This window comes from Odocoileus virginianus, unplaced genomic scaffold (genome assembly GCF_023699985.2).
Source record: "Odocoileus virginianus isolate 20LAN1187 ecotype Illinois unplaced genomic scaffold, Ovbor_1.2 Unplaced_Scaffold_1, whole genome shotgun sequence".
NCBI classification, from domain to species: Eukaryota; Metazoa; Chordata; class Mammalia; order Artiodactyla; family Cervidae; genus Odocoileus; species Odocoileus virginianus.
The window spans coordinates 4,921,133-4,948,996 of NW_027224263.1; the positions used below are offsets into that span (position 1 = coordinate 4,921,133).

Genomic DNA, 27,864 nt, shown 5'->3' on the forward strand with positions numbered 1-27,864 from the left:
TACATACATACATATATCCCCAGGGTTTCTTAATGTGTGCATTATTCAGTCAAAGAGATACCCTTTCAACTAATGAATGGGTGGGGATGGGGCCAGGGAGAAAATGGATATTTGTTGCTTACTCAGGCTTGGCACTCTCTGGTCTTTCTTTGGCGGGGGTGTATGTGTTGATCATGTTTATTTAACATTCTCTGCAGAATTTATTACTTTTCCTTTCAATCTTACTGAGATATAATTGGCATAAAGCACTGCATAAGTTTAAGGAGTATAGCATAGTGATGTGACTTACATATATTGTGAAGTGGTTACCACAGTAAGTTCAGTGAACATCTATCATCTCATATAGATACAAAAAAGGATTAAAAGGTTTTATCCTTGTGATGAGAACTTTTTAGGATCTACTCTCTTAGCAGTTGTCAAATATACCATACAGTGGTGTTAATTACAGTCATCATGTTGTACATGACATCCCCAGGACTTGTTTATCTTATAACAGGAAGTTTGTATTTTTGGACCACCTTCATCCAATTTCCCCACCTCCACACCCCCTGCTTCTGATAACCACAAATCTGGTCTCTTTTTCTATGAGGTTTTTTTTTTAAGATTCTGCATATAATTGAGATCATACAGTATTTGTCTTCCTCTGATTTATTTCACTCAGTTTAATACCCTCAAGGTCCCTGTATATTGTCTTTCTAATAAGAAGGTAGCAGACTGTCTCATACTAAGGACAATAAAAGTGGCAGAACAAAAGACAACTGCAAATTGATCCAGTGTGTTAGGTCCCTGAGACCCAAAAAGATCTGCTTTCCATCTCCTAGAATAGTTCTGCAAGTTCCTCACAAGCAGACTGGGTTTTCTTCAGAGACCACTTGGTATATGAAACACAAGCACACTCATAAAAACAACACAGGTCATAAATAATGGAGCTTATTTATTTTTTCCTCTCTGAGTCCCAGGGATGCTGAAGAAAAAGTGGCAAATAAAATGAGGGCACTGGATCCCCAGAATTCTCTCTTCCACATTCCACCTCCGACTTACTCTGTTGCCTTCAAATAAATCATCTATTTTCTGAGCCAGAATGAAATTTGGGAAGTTTTTAATTCATAATTTCTCAGGAAATCAACTAGCAGGATCACACAGCTTCTTCAATCCCTCACTAACTTGTCTGTAGTCATCTGAATAGTTTCTATTTTTCTCTTCTTGTCCTCACTCTCTTACCACAAGATGGGCTGAGGGGTGTGAAGAGAAGAAAAAAGTCTCAGGGAGATTAGATGATATATTCTGTGTGTTCTTAGTCCCTCAGTTGTGTCCAACTCTTTGTGACCCCATGGACTGTAGCCCGCCAGGCTCCTCTGTCCATGGGATTCTCCAGGCAAGAATACTAGAGTGGGTTGCCATTCCTCCTCCAGGAGATCTTCCCAACCCAGGATTGAACCCAGGTCTCCCGCATCACAGCCAGATTCTTTATTGTTGAGCCACCAGGGAGGCCTGGATGATATATTGGGTTGGCCAAAAATTTCGTGCAGGTTTTTCTATAAGATGTTATGGAAAACCTGTACAAACTTCTTTTATGCCAATTCAATAAATTTAAAAATGTGATGCTCTCCCAGTAGACACCAGTACTTTCCATTGTTATATGAGGATATGAGGAAGGTAAGCCTCATTGGAGTAGAACATAAGATGGGTAAGTTTTGATTGAGGAATAGCATGAAGAACAAAGTTGGGAACAGAATACCCTGGTCTATGCAAAGTCAGAAGGAATAGCACAACTGTATGACTGACCACACACACCACACAAAGCAGCTCTAGAATCCACGTCTTCTGACTCTTTGTTGTTGTTGCTGTTTAGTTGCTCAGTCGTGTCTGACTCTTCGTGACCCATGGGGCTGCAAAGAGTCGGACACAACTGAACAAACAACACTTTCACTTATTCACTATGTGTCATACAGTGTATCCTGGTTAAGGATGGAGGGACTTGGGTATAAAGTGTCTCTGCATTAGTATTAAGAGAAACACACTATGGAATAACTTCCTTGAGGATTCACTGGGCGATGCAAACTTCTCTGTGCCTGCAAAAATCTGGAGGCCTAGGCCAATGGGAACTTTGATGAAGTCAATGAGAGGATTCTGGTTCCACCTATCCAAGCCTTCTTTAGTAATTGGTGTTGATTTTCTAATGAATGAGAAGGCCTATCATACTTTCTTTTCTTTCACTCTGGGTGATTCCTGACATGTCACATTTATTAAGAGCAGCTTTGAGATAATTCTGTTTCTCATCAAGCCTTTGTGATTACCTTACAATTTGATATGCACAGGTACTTCTAAAAGTTCAAACATACAGGGAAAATTGGGAAAGAGAACAGAGGGAAAGCAAAATCCCATGACGGAAGAATGGAGAATAAGAAGGGGAGAAATACAATTACCTCCTCCCACCAATTTTTTACTCTTAGGTCATTTCTATTATCCTCTTTTAAACAAAGTCGGGTATACCTTGACAGCTAAGATAATGTAACTTTGCTGTCAGATTGCAAGTAAAAAGCAGAGTATTGCAGTAGGTCATAACTTCTGAGGCTCCTTCTGGGGTATTTTGGCTTCTGTGTTGTAGCTACAGGCCACCTCCTGGCCCAGGCTGTCTCCATGATGAGCCAACCTACATGTAGGGCTCCAGTGACCACAGCAAGGGAGAGAACTTATTAATATTAATCAGCCAGTCTCACATTTTAGTTTTTAAACCTCAAGTTCCTCAGAAATTAAAGAACATTTGCATCAGATAGTTTTCTAGTCAACTGATTCTTGATGCCCAGGACAAGACTAAAGGCAGAAGCCAAGTACACATTTGTGTACATGGCCTGTGGGCCATGGGCATTTGACATTTCCACCAAAATTATTTTTAGCCTATGAAGAGCATATTCAGAGGCCAATCCATAGGAAGGCCAGGTCATCTCTGCTTCCCTCCAGATTGTCCATCAATAGTTGTTACTTTATGTAGAGGCTGAAGTCACCTTTGACTTCAGTCAGTTCAGTCTCTCAGTCATGTCTGACTCTTTGCGACCCCATGAACCATGGCACGCCAGGCCTCCCTGTCTGTCACTAACTCCCAGAGTTCACCCAAACTCATGTCCATTGAGTCAATGATGCCATCTAACCATCTCATCCTCTGTCGTCCCCTTCTCCTCCTGCCTTCAATCTTTCCCAGTATCAGGGTCTTTTCAAATGAGTCAGCTCTTCACATCAGGTGGCCAAAATATTGGAATTTCAGCTTCAACATCAGTCCTTCCAATGAACACCCAGGACTGATTTCCTTTAGGATGGACTGGTTGGATCTCCTTGCAGTCCAAGGGACTCTCAAGAGTCTTCTCCAACACCACAGTTCAAAAGCATCAATTCTTCTGCACTCAGCTTTCTTTATAGTCCAATTCTCACATCCATACATGACTACTGAAAAAAACCATAGCCTTGACTAGATGGACCTTTGTTGATAAAGTAATGTCTCTGCTTTTTAATATGCTGTCTAGGTTGATCATAACTTTCCTTCCAAGGAGTAAGCATCTTTTAATTTCATGGCTACAATCACCATCTGCAGTGATTTTGGAGCCCCCAAAAATAAAGTCAGCCACTGTTTCCACTGTTTCCCCATATATTTCCCATGAAGTGATGGGACGGATGCCATGATCTTCATTTTCTGAATGTTGGGGACAAAAGATCTGATCCTTTGCAAATTGTGATGATGGCGACATTTTCCTTCAGTGTTTCTAATCTCTTTCTCTTATTGTTGTCAGCCCCTTCTTCAGGTATACTTCCCTCACTTGCTTGATTCCCCATGAAAACCTGATCTTAGTAGGGGATTGAACTCACAAGGAGTCATAAGTCACCTACTAACAGCTTAAAACCTATTTACATTATAAGTGAGGACAAGGTCCCAAAGTGAGGGATTTTAGGATAATGGTAGAATGTCTCTGAATCCTCTGAGATTTTATACTAAACTGTATGCATGCATGGGCTTCCCAGGTGTCACTAGTGGTAAAGAACCTGCCTGCCAATGCAGGAGATGTAAGAGATGCAGGTTTGATCCCTGAGTCGGGAAGATCCCCTGGAGGAGGGCATGGCAACCCACTCCAGTATTCTTGCCTGGAGAATCCCATGAACAGAGGAGCCTGGTGGGCTACAGTCCATGGAATTGCAAAGAGTTGGACATGCCTGAAGTGACCCCAGCACGCACACACATGCATTTTTGCTTCATCAAAACAATTCATGACTCAAAAAAGGTGCAGTCTTAAGGTAAAGAAATGAAATGCAAATAGTGGAAATTGAAACTGTAGTTCTATGACTGTCAACCCCATGAGAACAGGGACCACATCTTTCTTGCTTCTGTTACCTACTGTATCCCCAGCATAGGGTATATAGTAGTCTCTCAATAAGCATTTGTTAAATTCATTCATTTATACATCCAGGAGATATTTATTGTTAAGTGAATGTATGAAAAAGTAAAAGATACCAGCTGGCAGAAGGGAAGAGGTATATTTTGGGCATCAAGCCCTTTCCATCACTCACATAGTTGATCATGTTTCTATTTGAGTTACCCAAGATGGAGTCTCCATGGTACCTACTGATGTTCCTGATGAACATCAAGTACAAGGGAGTCTGGGGTGCCAGAAGGAGCTCAGGCATCTGCCCTGTTGGGTTGACCTTTAGCACAGGGTAAGGAAACTCACTTTCCTCATTTGTCCACTTCCCATTCCCACTTGAATCTTTGTCAGTCACCAAAATCATTACCAGGCAGCAGGAGGCATTGAAGGCTCAGTGTTTTGAAGCAAAGCTCTCTCATCCCCAGTAGAAATGGGCTCTCAGACAAAACCATGCATGGGCATGGATGCAGAATGACAGAGAAATCCATTCCTGTGTTAGACTACCAGAGGGAGGGCCGGGCCCAGGAAGGGCTAGCAGTCTGAAAAGTCAGCTTTTGGTGACCCCTGCAACGTGTGCCGAGAGAATGCTCCTCTCTCCCCAACTGCAGCTGGAGGGTGGATAGTCAGTCCATTTGCTGTTGTGGATATAGGTTCAAGAGAATTTAAAGTAACCAAGAACTGTTTGAGAAGGAAAAGGGCTGAGAGATCCCAAGACAGCATGTGTATGTTGAATGAGGAGTTCTTGTCATGGAAATAAGCTTAGTAGCTCTGAACTTTTTACCTTCTGTGGGTATGATGATTTCAGGTGGGTTTTGTGATTGTTTGGGGAGGCTGGGGATATTAGGGGCAGAACTACCAAGAAACCAGAAGTTTGAAGTCTGGTGGGCAAAAAAAAGGAAAAAGAGAGTTTGTGTGTGTGTGTATGTGTGTTGGGAAGTTAGTGGTCAGGGGATCTGACCTCAGGAAAACAGAATAAGTCACTTAGTCTCTGGAACCAAAGAAGACTCCTTAGAAGATCCCTCTGGTTAGAACCTAAGGGAAAGTCAGTGAGTCAGTGAACCAAGTGGAGAGGCAAAGCTGGGGGGAGTCTGCCATTGGGTAGGGTGGAGTGGAGGGTGGATGGTGTACACGAGGGCCTGGGGGCTTGGGTTCATGCAGGAAAGAAGGTGTGTGGTGTAATTATCAGTTTGGATCAGACAGACCTGCTGGTGCCCTTATGAAGGGTGTGCCCTTGGGCCAGTCACTTTAGCTCTGTGCCTCAGTTTCCTCACCTATAAAATTGAATCGATAATAGTACCTACCTCAGGTAGTTGTAAGGATTTAATGAGAAAATATACATGAGAAGTGCTTTGTATAGTGTCTGGCACATTATAAGTGCTCAATAAGTGGTAGTTTTATTATTTATTTATTTTTAAAAATATTTATTTATTTGGCTGCCTTCTCTCTAGTTGTGGTGTGTGGGCCTAGTTGCCCTGTGGCATGTGGGATCTTAGTTCCCCAACAGGGATCAAACCTGCATCCCCTGCATTGCAAGGCAGATTCTTAACCACTGAACCACCAGGGAAGTCCCCAGTAGGTTTACTGATAGTACTTATAATGATTGCTCTTGTTGTTTAGTTGCTAAAGTCTTTACTTGCCACCCCATGGACTATAGCCTCCCAGGCTCTTCTGTCCGTGGGATTTCCCAGGCAAGAATACTAGAGTGGGTTGCCATTTCCTTCTCCAGGGGATCTTCCTGATCCAGGGATTGAACCCACATCTCCTGCATTGGCAGGTGGGTTCTTTACCACTGAGCCACCAGGGAAGTGCTGTATGATACTAGATAGAAAGTGCCTGGGATTTAATAAAGGCTTGTGTCTATGCCAGATTATTCACTTTATTCTTATTTCTGATTTCTCTAAGCTTTAGGAAAATGAGAAAGACTTCAGCTTGAGACTAGAGGTGGAGGCCAGGCCACGGGCTTGTCTAGGTAAGGTCCAGGTAAGGTAAGGCAGTTAACCCCAGGTGCTGTGCTAAGCCAAGTAGACAGCAACATGAGGACTCAGCATGGGGATGTGGGAAGCCACAAAAGCAGACCTCATCTTTAAAAACTATTTTTCTAAAAGCAGGCTCTAAACTTTGTCATCCAGCTTCTAGAGATGTGACTTGTAGACATGCTTCCCCTCCTTGCAGGAACATAGTCCTTTCAAAAGGGACTTCTTTCCCATTTGAAGATATTTTCATGGGGAATAAGGATGAGAGGTAAAAAGGAGTGAGGCAAGCTTCTACACTCTTTACAGCACTGCCCCCACCCCCCAATCAACACCAAGCCAATCCTTACTGGTATGCCTGCTATTGGGCTTCCCAGGTTGTGCTAATGGTAAAGAATCTGCCTGCCAATGCAGGGGATGTAAGAGACGCAGGTTCGATCCCTGGGTCAGGAAGATCCCCTGGAGGAGGACATGGCAACCTGCTCCAGTGTTCTTGCCTGGAGAATCCCATGGACAGAGGAGCCTGGTGGGTTACAATCCATAGGGTCGCAAAGAGTCAGACACGACTGAAGCGACTTAGCACACACAGCACATGCCAGCTATTTCTCTGCCAGTGTGAAGTGAAAGCCACTCAGTTGTGTCTGACACTTTGCAACCCTATGGACTATAGAGTCCATGGAATTCTCCAGGCCAGGATACTGGAGTGGGTAGCCTTTCCCTTCTCCAGGGGACCTTCCCAACCCAGGGATTGAACCCAGGTCTCCTGCATTGCAGGCGGATTCTTTACCAGCTGAGCCACAAGGGAAGCCCCCAGGGATTGAGATCTAAAAGCTGCCCCCACTATTCTGTCTTCCCAGATTTGACCTCCAATGCTCAACTCAATGTGTACTTCCTAAATCAGCCTCACAACAACCCAATCAAATAGGTATTGGTTGGGAGGTAGCCAGAAAAACAGAAATCACTTTAAGCCTTTCAAACATAGGAGATTTAATACAGATTAGTCACAGGGGATGGAAGAGTTGAGAACCAAAGACGGGGCACTGAGGCAACTCAGAGATTAGCAACAACAGGAAGCCCCTCTTATCCCTGGAGTTAGAGGGACAGCATGAAGACATGGTGAGAGGTGTTGCCAGAGCTTGGAGACTGGGGCTATCTGGTGGGAACTAGAGCCAAGATGGGGCTGCCTTGCAGAAGCTGGTACCAAGGAGAAGGGGATGCCTGGTGGTAGCTGGAGCTACCAGAGGTGAGCCCTGTAGGAAACAGCTGCTGCTGGAAGTGCCACAAAAAGTAAGGTTGGACATGGGGAAGAAATATCCTAGCTTCTCTCTTCTTCCTACCTTCTGGTTGGTCAAACCCACACAGAAGCAAATGGCAGAGGGCTATGGGAAATGTAGTTCCCTGATACAGACCAATGCAGGAAATGAACAGGGAGTGGATCTGAGGGTGAGCAGCAGATGAAAAGCCTAATTATCCACCCCCATTTTACAGAGGAGTCAAATGAGGCAGAAAGAGATTAAGTAACCCCAACTACACTAAGTGGCAGAATCCAGGTTTCAAATCCAGGCAGGCTGACTACTCCTGAGTCCATGCTCTCTGTAATCACTACTATTATATGTTCAGGGTAATAGCGGTATTGTTATTTTTTTTTCCATTTATTTTTATTAGTTGGAGGCTAATTACTTTACATCATTACAGTAGTTTCTGTCATACATTGAAATGAATTAGCCATGGATTTACATGTATTCCCCATCCCAGTCCCCCCTCCCACCTCCCTCTCCACCCGATCCCTCTGGGTCTTCCCAGTTCACCAGGCCCGATCACTTGTCTCATGCACCCAACCTAACTCGTCAGACATTTCCCTCTGGATTTAAAGCTCTCCAAAGGCATCTACTGTGTCTTTATATTTATATCATTTATAGCATGTAGCCTTTGTGGATTTTTCAGAACCTTCCAGCAGATGTAGATTGTTGACTGAAATGGGATGATCAGGAGGTTTTCATAGGTTTGGGTCCGGGGTGGGTATTGTGAAAATGTCCTCTGCCATTCTGAATGTTTTCTTGTTAATTAAATGTAGCAATTTCTGATCAGATTCCAGACAATGGTTTAGCAACAGGGAAAAGTCTAAGCAGCAAGGAGAAAAATTGGTATCTAGATTGCTTGAGGGCATCCCAAAGGGAACAGACAGTTATAAAAATTTGACTCCAATGTTATAAAATTTCTACAACTTGAATTGAGCAGCTTCTTCACCTGGGAAGAGGATATACCATCCTTTAGGTGACTTGGCTGGCAGTGTTGCTGTTTTATTCGGTTTTCTGAACAGTTCTTGGGTACTAAGAGTACACAGTTATGTTGAAGTATCACTTCTCATTGTGTCCATTATGACCACCCTTGTCTAAGCCACCAACAGCTCTTATGTGGTCAATGCAATGGTCTCATAATTTGTCTCTGTCCCTGTACCATTCCACCTCTTCTCAATCAGCCACAGCAATCTTATTAAAATGCCAGTTAGATCACAATGTTGTTGTTCAGTCACTAACTTGTGTCTGACTCTTTGTGACCCCATAGGCTGCAGGATGCCAGGTTTGCTTGTCCTTCACTATCTCTCAGAGTTTGCTCAAATTCATGTTCATTGAGTTGGTGATGCCATCCAACCATCTCATCCTCTGTTGCCCACTTCTCCTCCTGCCCTCAATCTTTCCCAGCATCAGGGTCTTTTCCAGTGAGTCAGCTCTTCATGTCAGGTGGCCAAAGTATTGGAGCTTCAGCATCAGTCCTTCCAATGAATATTCAGGACTGATTTCCTTTAGGATTGATTGGTTTAATAAAAGCTATATATGACAAACCCACAGCAAGCATCACCCTCAATGGTGAAAAGTTAAAAACATTTCCCCTGAAATCAGGAACAAGACAAGGGTGTCCACTCTCACCACTACTATTCAACATAGTTTTGAAAGTTTAGCCACAGCAATCAGGGCAGAAAAAGAAGTAAAAGGAATCCAGATAGGAAAAGAAGAAGTGAAACTCTCACTGTTTGCAGATGACATGATCCTCTACATAGAAAACCCTAAAGACTCTACCAGAAAATTACTAGAGCTAATTAATGAATACAGTCAAGTTGCAGGATATAAAATTAACACACAGAAATCTCTTGCATTCCTATACACTAACAATGAGAAAACAGAAAGAGAAATTAAGGAAACAATACCATTCACCATTGCAACAAAAAGAATAAAATACTTAGGAGTATATCTACCTGAAGAAACAAAAGACCTATACATAGAAAACTATAAAACGCTGATGAAAGAAATCAAAGAGAACACAAACAGATGGAGAAATATACCGTGTTCATGGATTGGAAGAATCAATATTGTCAAAATGGCTATACTACCCAAAGCAATCTATAGATTCAATGCAATCCCTATCAAACTACCAACGGTATTTTTCACAGAACTAGAACAAGTAATTTCACAATTTGTATGGAAATACAAAAAACCTCGAATAGCCAAAGTAATCTTGAGAAAGAAGAATGGAACTGGAGGAATCAACCTGCCTGACTTCAGACTATACTACAAAGCCACAGTCATCAAGACAGTATGGTACTGGCACAAAGACAGAAATATAGATCAGTGGAACAGAATAGAAAGCCCAGAGATAAATCCACATACCTATGGACACCTTATCTTTGACAAAGGAGGCAAGGATATACAATGGAAAAAAGATAACCTCTTTAACAAGTGGTGCTGGGAAAACTGGTCAACCACCTGTAAAAGAATGAAACTAGAACACTTTCTAACACCATACACAAAAATAAACTCAAAATGGATTAAAGATCTAAATGTAAGACCAGAAACTATCAAACTCCTAGAGGAGAACATAGGCAAAACACTCTCCTACATAAATCACAGCAGGATCCTCTATGACCCACATCCCAGAATTTTAGAAATAAAAGCAAAAATAAACAAATGGGACCTAATGAAACTTAAAAGCTTTTGCACAACAAAGGAAACTATAAGCAAGGTGAAAAGACAGCCCTCAGATTGGGAGAAAATAATAGCAAATGAAGCAACAGACAAAGGATTAATCTCAAAAATATACAAGCAACTCCTCCAGCTCAACTCCAGAAAAATAAATGACCCAATCAAAAAATGGGCCAAAGAACTAAACAGACATTTCTCCAAAGAAGACATACAGATGGCTAACAAACACATGAAAAGATGCTCAACATCACTCATTATCAGAGAAATGCAAATCAAAACCACAATGAGGTACCATTATACGCCAGTCAGGATGGCTGCTATCCAAAAGTCTACAAGCAATAAATGCTGGAGAGGGTGTGGAGAAAAGGGAACCCTCTTACACTGTTGGTGGGAATGCAAACTAGTACAGCCGCTATGGAAAACAGTGTGGAGATTTCTTATAAAGCTGGAAATAGAACTGCCATATGACCCAGCAATCCCACTTCTGGGCATACACACCAAGGAAACCAGATCTGAAAGAGACACGTGCACCCCAATGTTCATCGCAGCACTGTTTATAATAGCCAGGACATGGAAGCAACCTAGATGCCCATCAGCAGATGAATGGATGAGGAAGCTGTGGTACATATACACCATGGAATATTACTCAGCCATTAAAAAGAATTCATTTGAATCAATTCTAATGAGATGGGTGAAACTGGAGCCCATTATACAGAGTGAAGTAAGCCAGAAAGATAAAGACCATTACAGTATACTAACACATATATATGGAATTTAGAAAGATGGTAATGATAACCCTATATGCAAAACAGAAAAAGAGACTCAGATGTATAGAACAGACTTGTGGACTCTGGGAGAAGGCGAGGGTGGGATGTTTCAAGAGAACAGCATCGAAACATGTATATTATCTAGGGTGAAACAGATCACCAAACCAGGTTGGGTGCATGAGACAAGTGCTCGGGCCTGGTGCACTGGGAAGACCCAGAGGGATCGGGTGGAGAGGGAGGTGGGAGGGGGGACTGGGATGGGGAATACATGTAAATCCATGGCTAATTCATTTCAATGTATGACAAAAACCACTGCAATGATGTAAAGTAATTAGCCTCCAACTAATAAAAATAAATGGAAAAAAAAAAAAAGATTGATTGGTTTGATCTCCTTGTAGCCCAAGGGAGTTTCAAGCATCTTCTCCAGCACCACAATTCAAAAGCATCAGTTCTTCAGAGCTCAGCCTTCTTTATGGTCCAACTCCCATCATGTATCTACTCTGTTTAAAACCCTCCCAGAGCTCCCCATTTCACTCAGAGAAGAATCCAAAGTCTTCACAAAGGTTGATCAGGCCCTGCCTGATCTGCCCTTCACCTCCATGACCTCATCTCCAACTTGTCTCCCCTTTGTGTATTCCACTCCCGTCACACTGGCCTTCCCAAGGCTGAAATCAAGGTGTCAGCATAGCTCAGCTGTTATCTGGAGACTCTGGAGATGAATCTATCTCAAATTCATTTATGTTGTTGGAAGAATTTATTTCCTTGTGGTATGAGGACTGTGGTCCCCATTTCCATGCAGGCTGTCAAGTGGGGGCCATATTCATCTCCTAAACACCGCCCATATTTTTTACTACATGGTTCCCCCAATCTTCAAGCCAGCAATGACACACCAAATCCTCCATGTGCTTCAGACCTCTGGCATTCTCTTCTTCTTTTAAAACACTCATGAGGTCAGATTAGGCCCACCTGGATACTCTTCCTGTGTGGTAACCTTAATTATATCTGCAAATCCCCTTTTGCCATGTAATGCAATGTAATCACAGGTATGCTATCTCATCATAATCATAGTCCTAATGATTAGGGTGGGAAATCTTGAGGCAGCATTTTAGCCTTGTGCCCCCCTCCACAATAATCAGCTGTTTGAGAAATTAACCAATCAGAATGTATGCCAACAAAAGCCCTGGAGCAGGGGCGTGGAGAATACCTGCTGCTCCAGGTGTTACCCTTTACTTGTAGGATTGTGGAGTGGCCTGGAGGCATCCCAGAGACAATAGCCGGAGTTGTAGCTATTTACCAACTGGTATGAAAATTCTTTAATATTTTAACAAGTGGGGATAGCATATCCGTGCCTAGCAGTTGTTTATCTGCTCCATAATGTGTGAAGTGCTGCCTTCTTTTCTGAGCTCAGAGAGTCTGAGGTTGGTCTCGGATGACCAGGGGAAGGTGGGGACACCACCTGCCTTCCTGCATACTTCCGTGGTGTGCAGTGGCCCCTTCCAGCCTTGCCTGCTGTTTCTGTGCCACCACATTTGTTTTTCTGTTTGTTTTTTTTCTGATGAATGTCTCCATTTGCACGGCTGTCTTATGCAGTGGGAGAGTTCATCCATCACCTGAGCCTCCAAGCACTGCCACTCCAAGGCAGATAACCAATCCACAGCAGATGTGGCTCAGTGAAGCAAGTGCTGTGGACTTGCTCTCACCATTAGCCTGCACATTTCACAGCAGCCAAAGAAACCCAGGCTTCTTCTTAACTTGCCAAGCAAAGCTTGATCACAGCTCATCATGAGCCTCATGTTGGTGAGGCAATAGACATGACTCCTGTGGGTGAGTTGGGGTAGGAAGAGGGCCTAAGTTAAATGACTTTGGCTGTTTCTCCCACCTAATATTTTTATATGGGTGAATTTGATGAAAAAGGTATCAAGGACAGCTTCACTTGATGGAATTGTGAGCATACACATCAGGCACAGCAGTGACAAGGTAGGTGTGTTGAAGGAAGTGTCACAGAGGAAAATGAGTGGCTCGAGGAGAGATAAGAATAAAGGGAGGAAAGTAAATCACTGCTGATTGCAAACAACACTAATAATAATAATATACAACATGGCCAGCTTCACTTGCTGATGTTGGCTGAGACCACAGAGCACAGCTATGGTGTGCTGTGGTGCTCATGCGTCACAGATTCACAGTGAATCTGTGTCAACAACTGAGTGTCTACTTAGACTGAGTCAGCCTGTGCTTCCTTGTGTTTGTTTGTTTGTTTGTTTGTTTGTTTTTTGCTGTGCTGAGTCTTCATTGCTGCAAGGAGGCTTCTTTCTCTAGTTGTGGCAAGCAGGGGCTACTCTTTGTTGCAGTGCACAGGCTTCTCATTGTGGTGGCTTCTCTTGTGGAGCACGGGCTCTAGGGTGCATGGGCTTCAGTAGTTGTGACTCACCGGCTCTAGGCATAAGCTCAGTAGTTGTGGTGCATGGGCTTAGTTGCCTTGTGGCATGTGGGATCTTCCTGGACCAGGGATTGAACCCATGTCCCCTGTATTGGCAGGTGGATTCTTAACCACTGGACAACTAGGAAAGCACCGTGCCACCTTTTGAAGTAGGAGAGATTTGTCTTCAGTGGCTTTCTTTCTTATAACCTTTCCCCCATGTCTAGGCCTTTCTAAAGACTGCATTCACTGCTGAAGTGGAGATATGGCAAGTGGAATCAAATCTACTTGCTGGTCTTTACCATGTAAACAGAACCAGATATCTTTGGAATCAGGATCCCATTGGAGTCAGTTCTAAATGGTAAAGACACATTTACAGAGTATATCAAAGCAGCAGGTAGTATTCAGGGTGGTTGACTATGACTGTAGATGTGTGAGATGGTATAGACCCTATTAAGGACATCTCCCTGCAAGCCCTACCCCCAGCTCTCTCTCAAGCTGAGGTGTTTTCTTCAGGTGCAGCAGTAGGCGGCACTGAAACACAACTTACTACCAGCAGGTGCTGACAAGAGAGCTGAAGTTGAAGATTTCTACCCGTCCTAGCAAAATGTCACCAAACTCAGTGGAAAACATCACAGCCCTGCATTAGGTGACAAGAAAATATCTCCCTTTTTCTCTGCCATTAGGAGCAATCAGCTGTAGGACGCCCAGGGAGAAAATGACAAATGCCTCAGCACAAATATTGCCATCTTTGGTAGGGGTAGGGGGTTTGGATAATAGGCATAGTGGTGGAAAAATTAACCCTTGAGATTCTATATGCCTTTCTCTCTCATAGAGACAGGTTAGGAGTGAGCATAGAGTGTTTCAGAGTTGTTGGTCTAGTTGGGTTTGGAGGGGGGAGAGAGAGAAAACAAACTATATTTCATTTCAAAAGCAACAGATGGAGAGAATTTCAAGCTAGAAAGGACCTTGAGAGCTGTTCATCTATAGACACTCAGACTCATAGAATATCAGAGCTGGCAGGGATATTAAAGACCATTGAGTCAGACATGCAAATGGCCAACAGGTACATAAAAAGTTGCTCAACATCATTCTTCATCAGGGAAATATAAATCAAGACCAACAGTGAGATATCACCTCATATCAGTTAGGATGGCTATTATAAAAATAAAAATAACAAGTAGTGGTGAGAGAATGGAGAAAAGGGGACCCTGGTGTTCAGTTGATGGAAATGTAAATTGTCATAGCCACTATGGAAAACAGCATGGAGTTTCCTCAAAAAATTAGAAGTGCCATATGATCTGGAAATTGCACTTCTGTGTATTTATCCGAAGGAAATGAAATCACTATCTTGAAGGGATATCTGCACCTCCATGTTCACTGCAACATTATTCACTATAGCCAAGATATGGAAACAACCTAGGTGTCCATTGATGTTGTTGTTGTTTAGTTGCTAAGTCATATCTGACTCTTTTGCGACCCCATGGACTGTAACCCACCAAGCTCCTCTGTCCATGGGATTTCCCAGGCAAGAATACTGGAGTGGGTTGCCATTTCCTCCTCCAGGGGGTCTTCCTGACCAGGGATCAAACCCACATCTCCTGTATTGGCAGATACATTCTTTATCACTGTGCCATCCATTGATATGTGGATGAATAAAGAAAATGTGGTATTTATATATACAACTAAACATCCAAATTCACTGATATCTAATTAAAAAGGACCTCAAGTAGCCAGAATTTCTTGCTAACACTTGCATTTTTAGAAATCATAAGAAAATAAGCTAAGGTTAGATATTTATTTTGACATTAAAAACCAAGACAGGGCTTACACTGATCCCACATCCTATACCTTCACCATTTTTAGTTTAGAGTAATGAACACTACTGATCCAAATGATAATATAATGGTCAAAAAAAGATTCAGCCATAGAACTCTACTTCAGAGTATCTCACAGTGGACTGTAGTCACTCATATATTTTTGATAAAAAAAAAATACCACCCTCTGAGAAAGTTGTCCTTGGCAATAAATAGACTGCTCAGTTTTGGGAGAAAGATGTCTACAGTGAAGATGGAGATAAGACCATCCCTCCTGCCTGAGAAATGGGTTAGCTCAATCAACCCTAGAGATTAGTGAGGGTACATGTTGTAGCCAAACCGCTCATACCTCCTGAGCTCTTCTTACCAAGGCAAGAAAATGGATTCAGAGATTTAAACATAATTTTAGCAGGTAACCAGAAACTCTTATTCATTAGAACATCTTATAGATTACTAAGATGCAAAGGACTAACAGTCCAAACTGAGTTGCCTTAGAAAGAAATAATTCAATCTAATAACTAGAAAAGCTAGTGTAAAATAACTAAGGCAGATGGAGTGTTTCCTTGAGTTTCCAATGGGCTCCAGCCCACTGTGACCACTCCTGAAACCAAGGTACCCAGCCCCCTACCCACCACCTTGTAGAGCAAAATGACTTACAGCAATAAGCTGGTAGGAGTTGTTCATCATGGCGATCAGCATGTTCAGCAGCACTACCAAGGAGATGACATTGTATGTACCAAACATGGTCGCTCCCACAAACTCTGTGAATTCATGTCTGGCTTTCACATTGGTGACATAAAGATTTAAAAGGCCGAATACAGACCAGAAGAGGGACTGAAGGGTTTCAAAGAGCCTAAAAGAGATCAAAGAGAAGGTTAGTTCTCGAGGAGGAGCAAGAAAAAGCAAAAACGTGCTTAATTAATTAATTAATAATTAATTAATAAGGAGGTTGCATCCCAGCAGGTAGAGTGATGATCTCATGTATTTTGGTCTCTTCTCCAGCACAATCCACCCAAGTCTGTTTGTTCCCACTTCTATGTCTTATGCCTTGCCCTTCCACCTGGAATATCATCTCCTTCTTCTCAGTCTACATAGAACCTTTAATTTTCCAAGACTTATTTCAAGCACTACTTCCTCCACCAAACTTTCTCCTTTATCTTCAGACCATGTGACTTACCACTTTCTAATTACATAGAGGCAGGAGTGCAATGGCTAAGAATATGGTACTTGGGTTAGACTTCCCTGGGTTAAAAACAGCTCTGACACTTGCCAGCTAAGTGAACATGAGCAATGTAAACCATTTCTGATACTTCTTTTGTGGTTCCCACAGGGCCCAGAATGGTGTTAAGCTCAGTAGAGTAGCTTAAGGATTCTTGAATGAAAATTTATATGAATTGTTTTTAATGATATACTGGCTAACAATTACTGAGAATTTACTATAAAAGCATTTGTGTTGTGTTAGTCGCTCAGTTGTGTCTGACTCTTTGTAACCCCATGGACTGTAGCCTGCCAGGCTCCTCTGTCCATGGAATTCTTCAGGCAAGAATACTGGAGTGGTAGCCATTCCCTTCTCCAGGGGATCTTCCTGACCCAGGGATCAAACTGGGTCTCCTGCATTGCAGGCAGATTCTTTACCATCTGATCCACCAGGGAAGAACCATAAAAGCATACTAGACATTTTACATATATCAATATTATGATTCCTATAAGACTGATATTGTTACTGCTGAGAAAAGAGAGGTTCATAGATTGAATAATTTGACCAAGCTCTAAGTGCTGAGCCAGAATTCAAATCCAGGTACTTCTGACCTCCCCAAGCCACTGCATTATTCTATATTGGATAGCTTCATAAATTACTGTTTCTTCTCATAGTCTCCACATCCAAATATTAATATGTGACTTTTGCAAGGATACATTTTGGGGGTCCAGGTTTTCTTTTGCATCATGTTCAGAAATTTGTGCATATAGCAATACAAAGCAGCCAGCTCCTGGGCGGGCACTAACCAATCATTTCTCCAGCACATGAAAGAGGCAGAGAAGTCAAGAAATAAAACTTTGAGAATGAATGTAACTTTTCAATTCTTGAAAGGCTCAAAACGTGTTATTTTTATAGCCCAGTGTATTTTGAGCAGCTTAGAGACAGGTTCTTGGGTTCATTTGGGGGTTATACGTGGGCAATGTCTTAAAGGTTTCCTCTGTCTGGGAGTGCTCTTCCCCCCATCTCTGCATGGCTGTCTCCTTGCCATCACTGAGGTCTCAACTCAATCGTCACTTCCTTAGACAGACTCCCCGGTGTCACTCCACCTAAAGTAGGCCCACCAGTTACTCTATATCCTATTGTCTTGTTTCAGGTTTTGGTAGCATTTAAAACTCTCTAAAATTATGTTATTAAGTAAATTCTGTTTCTATGTTGATTTTCTATTCATCTCCACTAGAAAGTAAGCTCTATGAGAAAAGAGACAGGCATATAGCTACTATGTACCTGACATATAATAGGCTTCCCATGTGGCGCTAGTGGTAAGGAACTTGCCTGCCAATGCAGGGGATGTAAGAGATGTGGGTTTGATCCCTGGGTCGGGAAGATCCCCTGGAGTAGGGCATAGCAACCCACTCCATATTCTTGCCTAGAAAATCCCATGGACAGAGGAGCCTGGCAAGCTACAGTCCACGGGATTGCAAAGAGTCAAACACAACTCAAGCTACTGAGCAGCACTGTATCTGTTGAACACAAGATTGAAGACATAATAATACAACTACTGTTATAACTAGATTAAAAGTGTATAAGACTCCAAACTTGTTAATAATTGCATGTTCAGTAGGTGAGGGTTTCACAGTGAGGGTTAGTTCATTTTGATGAAGCTTGTACTCTGCACTGGCCTGATTCTCAGGTGACCTCCTTTGGGACATGCGTGTGGCCCTTTTTCATCTGTTAAATGGCTCTTTTCTAATCACAGTGGATAGCTCCCACTATCCTTTCAGCATCATATTACTTGAGAGCTAGCCAAGAAGGAAGAAATCTTTTTTTGTTTGATGAAAGTAAGTGCCAGATGGTGAAACATTTGAAAATCAACAGTAAGATGAGAGTCTGGACTTCAGGGGCCAGATAACAAGAACTAGAATATGGCAAGTCAGATCTATTACAGGATCTGAATCTTCAGGAGACTCTACAAGTCAGGGCCAGGCAATACAATGTGTCACATAGCCAGACAGAGTGTCAGAAATGGAAAAGACACAGGATGCAGGAATCTGGTTCTGCTATGAAGGCCTATCTAGGACCTAGCAGTGTCCATTAGAAGTCAGGGCAGGCAGGAAGCCAGCAATGGCATAAGAAGCTAGCCCAGCAGCTGGATAACAAAAGCCAGGGAATATAGGGCTTAGACAAACAGGAACAGCTGCAGCAAATAGGAATGACACTGAAGAACCAGAATCTCTGGAAGTTGAGTATCCTTGAATATAGAAAGCATTCACAAAGTGTTTGTTGATTGAATGACTGACAACAAGGCCACAAGCCAGGGCAAATATGTCATCAATATGCTGGCAAAGTCTTAATTCATTGGTTGCTTCTCCAGAATGGATGATGTTACTCTCCTCCACCCCCAGCCCCATAACAATTAAAATTGTGATGGTTAATGCTTACTACTAGTCATTCCAATGACTGATACAAAGATTCCTAAAAGTGGAAGTCCAGGCATTTAAAATCTGTCCTAAACTGTGGTGATATTCTAGTCAGGGAGACCCTAGAGGTATGATTGTTTAACAGATAAGGAAAAGGGACAAGATTGTTCCTCAGGTTTTGGTGGTTGTTAGTGAAAATGCCCTTGACATGGGGCACAAAATGTCATGATACAATCTGGCCATTAGGAGAATATGTCTTATTGAAAGGCATGCCCAGGTAAAATGGGTGATTGACATTTGGGGTAGAAAAGAACATTCTGGTGAGAGATCGATAGGAAGTTCCATGGCTTTTAAACTCAATTGAATTCATGACCTAGGGGACCATTACGTGGTGGTCAGGTTCATAACACAATCATCACAGGGATGGAAAGACTTGTTGACCAAACCCCAGAATCCTAAATGCCAAAGGAATACTATTTTTATATTAAAGGTGATGATTTCAGAGAAAACAGTGAGTTCATTTTCATTTAGCAGAGAGTCAACAAGTATATAGAACTTGCTGACTCAACAAGGGGCACAAAGTGAAGATACAGAGATTCAAGAAGACTTGATATTAACTGCTTGCAAGACAAATCCCTACCAGCCAGATAAGAGGGGATTTGTGCATATTGGGGGCCATCCACAAATATTAATAGATCATGAAGCAAAGACTTGGTAGAACAGAGATAAGAACTATGGTCCTCATGACACTTGCTGAAAGTCTCATCTTTGAGATGAGTTCATCTTTCCAAAGGTAGAAGGAGTGTAAAGATTGACCCCTCTGCATTTCACTCTGACCACTGAAGAAGTGGAGGATGTATTGGAAAAGAAATGCTCCTTGGGAAAATGCAGTGCCAAGTTGTGCTGATAACCCACAGGGAACAAAGGCATAGTCATCTCTTGGTCATCCCTACCATTTTGAAGTTCATTGGACTTGGCAATTTCTTATTTCAACCTACCTTTGACAAGTTTCTGACTCTGGTTGGAATGCTCCTACCATGCTCCCAACCTATAGCCTCCACTTCCATCCTGTCTTCTTCTCTACCCAACTCTTGTTTGACCTGCCAGCCTCGCTAAAGCCCCAGCTCCTCTAAAGGCCTCCCCTGATTCCTTTCCTACAAGGTGGGGTCAGATGCTCCTCTTCTGTTCTCTCATAGCAGCCTAGCCTTACTACATAGAGGCACATATCACACTGTAGAGATAGGAGAGGGGAGTGGCTAAGAGCAAACTTTACACTTCTGTATGTATTAATTGGGCTTCCCTGGTGACTCAGTGGTAAAGAACCCACCTGTCCAATACAGGAGATGTGGGTTCAATCCCTAGGTTGGGAAGATACCCTGAAGAAGGAAATGGCAACCCCCTCCAGTATTCTTGCCTGGAAATCCCACGGACAGAGGAGCCTGATGGGCTACAGTCCATGGGGGTTGCAAAAGAGTTAGACACAACTTAGCCACTAAACAAACATATTAACTATAAAATTTGGTAAAGTCACATGACTTCTTTAAATTTCAATTTTCCTCATCTCTAAAATGGCCATTGGTAGGATAAGTACTAACTGCTAACTTTTATTGTGCTCTGTGTGCCAGGCACTGTGCTAAAGGCTTCTCATGCTTTGTAATACTTGATTCTCAAAATAACTCTATGAAGTAGCTACTATTCTTTTTTTTAAGATAAGAAATTGAGGCACAAAGTGGTCACACAGGCAGAAAGTGGCAGAGGTAGTATTTGTACCTAGCTCTTTTGACTCTGGAGTCAAAACATTTAACCATCTTATTCTATCATGTAAGGTTCTGGCAAAGTGCTTGGCATAGCAAAAGCATTAAAAATGCAGCTATTCTAATTGTTTATTTGTGTTCTCTGATGGACTATGTGCTTCTGGATGACAAGGATGCCATTTGATCAGTATCCTTATTGCCTGGCAGGTAGGAGTTGCTGAATATATGTTAGGTAAATCTATAAAAGATTATAGAAGCACATAAGTAAGGAAAGTATGAATGAGTGGCACACCATCTTGTGATAACAGTAGAAAGGTTATGAATTGAATTTAGGAGAAAAAGTTGAAGATACTCAATAAGGACCTTTAAAACCTGGTCGGAACAACAACAACAACAACAACAAAAGAGCCTTTGATGGGGACTGAGTTTGTATCCAAATAAATAAGAAGGGAATATATGGACTGAATTTGGGTAAAGAAATCACCACTTATTAAGTAGGAATAGCTACAAATGAATGATGATGATCTACAAGGAGGTCCTAAGTGACCTGCTAGGTCATGGTTCTGGCCTCTTTAGCTTTACATGTATCCATGATTATTGCAACTTTATACAACTAATTTTACACAACTTTACAAACTCAGTCTTACACCCACACCCTTGGATAAAAGCACAACCTGGAACTTGTATGCCTGGATTAAAGTTCTGATTCCACCACTACGACCTGTGTGACTGGGCAGTCTGATTAACTTCCTTGTACCCTAATTTCTTGATCTGTAAAATGGATAATAATAGTAGTGCCTACCTCATAGCACTATGAGGATTGTGAGGATTAAATGAATTAATTCATATCAAACTCATTTTGTAATAGTGCCTGGACCCAGCACTCAGTAAATATGCTACTTTTAAGACTATTATCAACCTTCCACCTAAATACAACCTTGTTGTTTCATGTTTCTCTCTTGTCTTCATAGATTATCATTCATTTTCACATCTAGTTACAACTATGTTAGTTGCAATCATAGTGGACATAATTTTTATGTCTTTAAAAACCACACTTTTCATAAATGTAATTTTAAGAGCCACCCAATATTCTACCCAGTGAATACCAAGCCCGAATGACAGTTTTATCAATGCTTTGGATGAGAATAGGTGGCAAGCTTCTTAGGTCTTCAGAAGACACAAGATTGGGAAGGATAGCTAATTGGATGACAGAAACAAGATTCAGAAAGATTTCAATGGCTTGGAGCAAGGAGCTAGAACTAACAAGATGATGTTTAATAGGGATCAATGTAGAAGTTTGTTCTCTGGCCAAGTGTCCACATACAGGATGAGAAGGGAGGAGAAAGGCCAAGGGTTGTCGCTGACAGCAAGTTCAAAGTGGATCAGCAGAGTGACAGAACTGGCCAAATACTTCAGCCATGCGAGGGAGGGCAGAAGGAAAAGTGAATCTTCTAGAATTAAAGATAGGGTTGCTACTAGAATTCATTCTTTCACTCAGTTGTTCAATGGGCATGTTGAACTCCTTTATGTCTTAGGCCCCTCTGTGGTAGAAGCAAGGCCTGTAAAGTGGGAGTCTCAGTCTGGTGGGTGAGAGAGGCAACAAACAACTAAAATATAGTATTTATTACATTATTATTATTACTATTACCTTTATTATTATAAGTTAGCTTTTAAAATGGAGATGTCCTTAGAATGCCATGGGAAACACAGAAGGAGCCTGTAACTGAGAGTGGGGTTGAAATGGGTAAGAACAGCCTTAAAAGAGCAGGTCAGACTTTGACAGACACTTGAAGGGGCAGGGAGAGTTGTTCAGGCTGGCCAGGTAGGGATGGACATTCCAGGCAAAGAGGATGGTGTGCGAAGTACAAAGAACTGTAGGACCAAGATGCTCTCCTGAAGTTGGGAAGAGCAAGATGTTGACTATGGAGGAGAGGAATGAAAGGCTGGAGAGGTGGGATCCAGATTCCAGGGCCCTGTGCACTATAGGAAAGAGGTGAATTTTTTAGTGGAGAGGATACTGATACCAGGTGGGCAAGAGACCAGAGGGTGATGAGATAAGACTGGCACTTAGAGACTTCTGTGTAGCAGGTGGGAAATTGAGGGGACACAAGACTGGAGGCAGGGAGACCAATTAAGTGTGTAGCAATTTGGGGGACAGATGATGTAGGCCTGAAAGAAGACAGTAGTGTGTGTGTGTGTGTGTGTGTGTCTACATAGAGAATGGATTGAAGAGATATTTAGGAAGTAGACAAAGCTGCGTGTGAGACCGGATGTGTTGCTTGAGAGAGACAGGAAGAGTCTTAGATGACTCCTAGGAGTCTATCTAGTACCCTTTAATGAGATGAGGAGTTAAAAGGGAGATGGGTTTGGTGTGGGGACATAGAGCTAAGGAATTTATCTGTGAACGTTGTGTTTGAGAGGCCTGTGGAACAGTATGGAACAGCCAGGTGTGTTCGGGAGGCATCCAGAGTTGAGGGCCAGGACCTCACAAGGACAAGAGGACCACCAAGTCAGCTTCTTGCCACTTCCATCCTGTTTCCCTCCCAAGTCCCATGCCCTCAGAGGGTACCTTCCCAATTGCTCTCAACAGTGGATGAAGGCCAGGTACCCCCAGTATTGAATACTGAACTCAAACCACCAACTGTACTGTCAAGCAGTTGTCACCAAGGACAACCAGGTCCCCCTAAATTGTGCACCCAGGAAAGTTCTTTTCTTTTTTAAGCTGAAGAATAACAATAATATCTCTAGAGAATCAGAACGAAAAGGGTGACAACAAGCAGATGCCATAGTTTACATCAGGTCTGTTCACAGGCTCTTTTCCCCTTCTCTAAAAATGGAGTCTTTCTGACAGTATAAGTAGCATGTATTTTAGCAGGTATTATAAATGCCTGAGTTGAGGCATTTAAAGGAAAACAGAAGTCAGAGCTCTGTGAGGGGGAAAAAAACCAACACCTAGAAGGGAAGTTGAGGTAGCATTACTGCTGCTTTGGTCCCAGCATGACAATGCTTCTTCATACCTGACACCCCAAGATATAATTTTGTGTATGACAGGTGTCCATTCTTGTCAATCATCCCTGCTGGGAAAGTTATGGGAGCAAAATGTCAGTTGGCAACAGGGGTGTTAATAATCACTGCTGACTTATAAGGAGACATTTCATAAACTTCCTCAGCAGAGTTCCCATGAGAGGGTAATTGGCAGGGACCTAGCCTCCTGGAATGCACCTTGCATTCACGTGTGCATCTCTGTCGAAAGCTTTGATGGGAACAGATACCATCTCCTGGTGCTCAAGCTACTATAAAATGATTCTTTGTATTGAAAACAGGGTGATGTGAGTTATATCTCTAGAGTAATGCAGGAAAAGAAGTAGTTCCTAGTCAAGAGGCACTAGAGAGGTGAACAGTTGCCTTTGTTCACTCTTGGTTGGCTTCACCAAAATGGCGCTATCTGTCATCCCATTTTGGCTTCTTTTTCCCTTTCACATAAGTCTGGTTTCCCCATCCAAGATTTTGCCCTGAGTTCTGGGAGGAGACGCAGGGAGTGTGGCCTAGTGGAGGGGGTGGGTGCTGGAAAATGGGTGATAGGACAAGCCAAAATTTTCCAAACTTTGTTCACTGGAACAGCATGTTGGTAAATAGATTTGGGAAAACCTCTCCCTTTGCTGTAGATTCACAATGGAAAGTCTCTGAGAAGCCCTGCAGTGGCTTAAGCCCTTCTTAAACTTGTCCTAGGGACTTCCCTGGTGGCTCAGAAGGTAAAGAATCTGCCTGCAATGTGGGAGACCTGGGTTTGATCCCTGGGTTGGGAAGATCCCCTGGAGAAGGGAATGGCAACCCACTCCAGTATTCTTGCCTGGAGAATTCCATGGACAGAGGAGCCTGGCAGGCTACAGTCCATGGGATCACAAAGAATCAACACAACTGAGTAACCAACACTTTCAGTTTTCACTTAATTTTTCCTAGCATTTCCAAACCTCATGCAATCAGAAATCCTGCTTTCATGTCTATTCATATCCCCATGAATGTGAACGGTTATTTGTCATCCATTTTAGGAAATGTTGCTAAAGATCAATGATAAGGGTTGGCTACATAGCACTGTTTTTTCCCTTTCTCTATTGGTACAACTTGGGGCCAAGCAGAAACCTTTTTCCCCCCTTGGCCTTTGTTATTTAACACATTTCTAGAATGTCTGAGTCCATTGATCTGCCCTAGTTTATAGAGTTAAGGGGGAAAATTGTATATTAACTTAATAACTAGGAATCCCTCCTGACCTTGGGGTCATGACTATGATTACCAGATGACTGGCACTCTCCAGAACAGGGGCTAGAGATAGACAAGGTGTAGGATCATGAGTCTGGCGTAAGCTCAGAATTGCTCCTAGAACCTAACACGTTTCCTGATATGTGCTTATTTTCTTTCTCTTGTCTGCTTCCCCTAACAGTGATGTTTCAGAAAATAAAAGCCATTCTGGAGGCTTAAAGGTCCTAGAGAAGTAGGTGTTGAGTTTATAAAGAAAAGGCACAGGGGTTCCATACTGGAGGCAGTGGACTCGTGGACAGAGAGTCATTATCTGTCTTCTATGTCCCGAGTGGGAATAGGAGATATTTCCAATCACTGCTTGGTGCCTTGGTACATCTGAAACCTTAAAGTAACCCCAGAAGTTGAGTTGACTCTCATCTTACTCTTTGCCTGTCTCCTCTCCATCTAGGAATCAAAAATTCACCATCCACCCACCCTTTTAGTTATTAATATTTTCTCTTCCCAAACTCCATGTTTCCATGAGCCAGGGCTGTTTGAGCAAATCCCATTTCTCTGACACCACCTAAGGGGTTCTTAACTGAATTCCCATCTGTGGGAATGAGGAGATATTTTCCCCTCATACTACCAATTCTTCGACACCAGTTGGATGCCCTACAAGCCAGCTCAGTCAGTTCTGACACTCCTGGGGTATAACATCAGATTCCACAGATTAAGAGACCAGTCCCACAAGACTGCTCCCCTTTCTGGTTTTCCCAGATGTCCCCCATTCTTCTGACCAGCTGGCTCTAGGTGGAGCTCCCCACAATCCTCTCCTTGGATTTGATTAATTTGCTGGAGTGCCTGACAAAACTCAGAGAAACATTGAAATGACTAGATTACTGGCCTATTATAAAAAGATACAACTCAGGAACAGCCAGATAGAATATGCACAGGGCAAGGTATGGGGGGGCAGGCTTCCCTGCATTCTCTGATCACCCACTCTCCCCAAATCTCCACATGCTCACCAACCTGAAGGCTCTCCAAACCCTGTCCTTTTGGGTTTTTATGGAGAGTTCATTACACAGTTGTGCGAAGTCACTTCAGTTGTGTCTGACTCTTTGTGACCCCATGGATTATAGCCCACCAGGCTCGTCTGTCCATGGGATTCCTCAGGCAAGAATAGTGTGTTGCCATGCCCTCCTCCAGGGGATCTTTCCAACCCAGGGATTGAACCCACATCTCTTACATCTCCTGCATTGACAGGCAGGTTCTTTACCACCAGTGCCACCTGGGAAGCCCCCATTACACAGTCACCGTTGATTATATCATTAGCCATTGGTGTGTGCATGCATGCTAAGTCACTTCAGTCATGTCCGACTCTTTGTGACCCTATGGACTGTAACCTGCCAGAATTCTGTGCACTCCAAGCAAGAATACAGGAGTGGGTTGCCATGCTCTCCTCTAGGGGATCTTTCCAACCCAGGGATTGAACCCGCATCTCCTGTACTTAGCCTTTGGTGATTGAAATCAATTTCCAGTCCTTCTCCCCTCCCTGAAAGGAAGGTTTGAGGGGGTGAGATTCGAAGTTCCAACCATCTAATCACATGGTGATAACTGGCTCCCATCCTAGGTGAGGTCCAAAAGTCACTTTGTTAACACAACCAGAGACACCTTTGTGGTTCTCATCACTTAGGAAATACCAAGGGTTTTAGAAGTTCTGTGCCAGAAATGGGGACAAAGAACAAATATATATTTATTATTATAAATCACAGTATCACAAGATGCATTCAGGTAATTTTTCATCCTTCCTTTTTCTTTGTTCTTGATTCAGAACAGTTACATTAGCTTCAGTAATTACTTGTTGAGAGGTATAGCCTTGCTCTTTCATTTCCTTGGTTAGCAGTGTTTTTCTGAGTGAGGGATTATTTACTCCCTTCCCATAAATTCCTTGGGGCTTCCCTGGTGGCTGAGATGGCAAAGAATCTGCCTGCAGTGCAGGAGACCCAGCCAGATCTCCTGGAGGAGGGCGTGGCAGCCCACTCCAGTATTCTTGCCTGGAGAATTCCATGGACAGAGGAGCCTGGCGGGCTACAGTTCATGGGGTCGCAAAGAGTCAGACCCGACTAAGTAACTAACACTTTCATTTTCATGAATTCCTTTAAAAATATTAGATGTGACCAAAATAATTCAGAAGTAACTCTTTAGATGAGTTCCTGGGAGCCCGTGTGTGTTTGTCTCTTTCCTCCCTCACCTAACTCTACTTCCTCTCCTAGTCTCCTAGAGTGATCAATAAGTGAGCTCTGTATGCACTGTCAAGGGGCAATGGCAAAGATACGGACTGGAAATAGGGCAAAGAAAGAGAAAGCAGACAAAAGGCAAAAGAGGAGAGGGGGGAGTCTTACGTGGAGAAGGCATTGTTCTGTTTCTCGCATCGGATCCCCTTGCAGTTGTTGGGCTCATCGATTGCTCTGGTCTCATAATAAAAGTAAAGCTGGTTCAATCCATTGGCAAAAGCTAGCAGTACCAGGCAGTAGATAAAGAGGAATTTGAGGATATCGAGCAACATGCGCCCCAAAGAGATCTGCAGAGGCCCTAAGTGGGAGTTGGCTGTGAACAGGGATATGAGACGCAACGAACTTAAAATGTTGGATATCGCAAAGAGAGCTTCTGCAATCAGAGTCGGGTGCCACATTTCCCATTCTTCCCTTGGACGGGAACCATTATACTGAAAGAAACAACAAGTGCACAATATGAGAGGTACAGCGAGCATTTAGAAAACTTTCCCCTCTTTCCTCCCTTCTGCACCCAAATAAAAGCATCAAAGTAAGCATCAAGCATTCATTTATACAACAGGCCCCCGTGATTGGCAGTATTGGTCTTTTTTTGTCCCACCCAATCAATAC

The 27,864-nt window shown here is 42.8% G+C and overlaps 1 protein-coding gene across 1 annotated transcript in view; it reads right to left on the reverse strand.

Moving 5' to 3' along the window:
- Positions 1-27,864, reverse strand: part of TRPC5 (transient receptor potential cation channel subfamily C member 5) — a 309,416-nt gene that overhangs the window by 31,156 nt on the left and 250,396 nt on the right. The window contains exons 6-7 of the mRNA XM_020881534.2: positions 27,364-27,686; positions 16,014-16,209 (exon numbers count right to left, since the gene is read on the reverse strand). Coding sequence (XP_020737193.1) covers positions 16,014-16,209; positions 27,364-27,686 — 519 coding nt within the window. The remainder of the gene's footprint in view (positions 1-16,013; positions 16,210-27,363; positions 27,687-27,864) is intronic.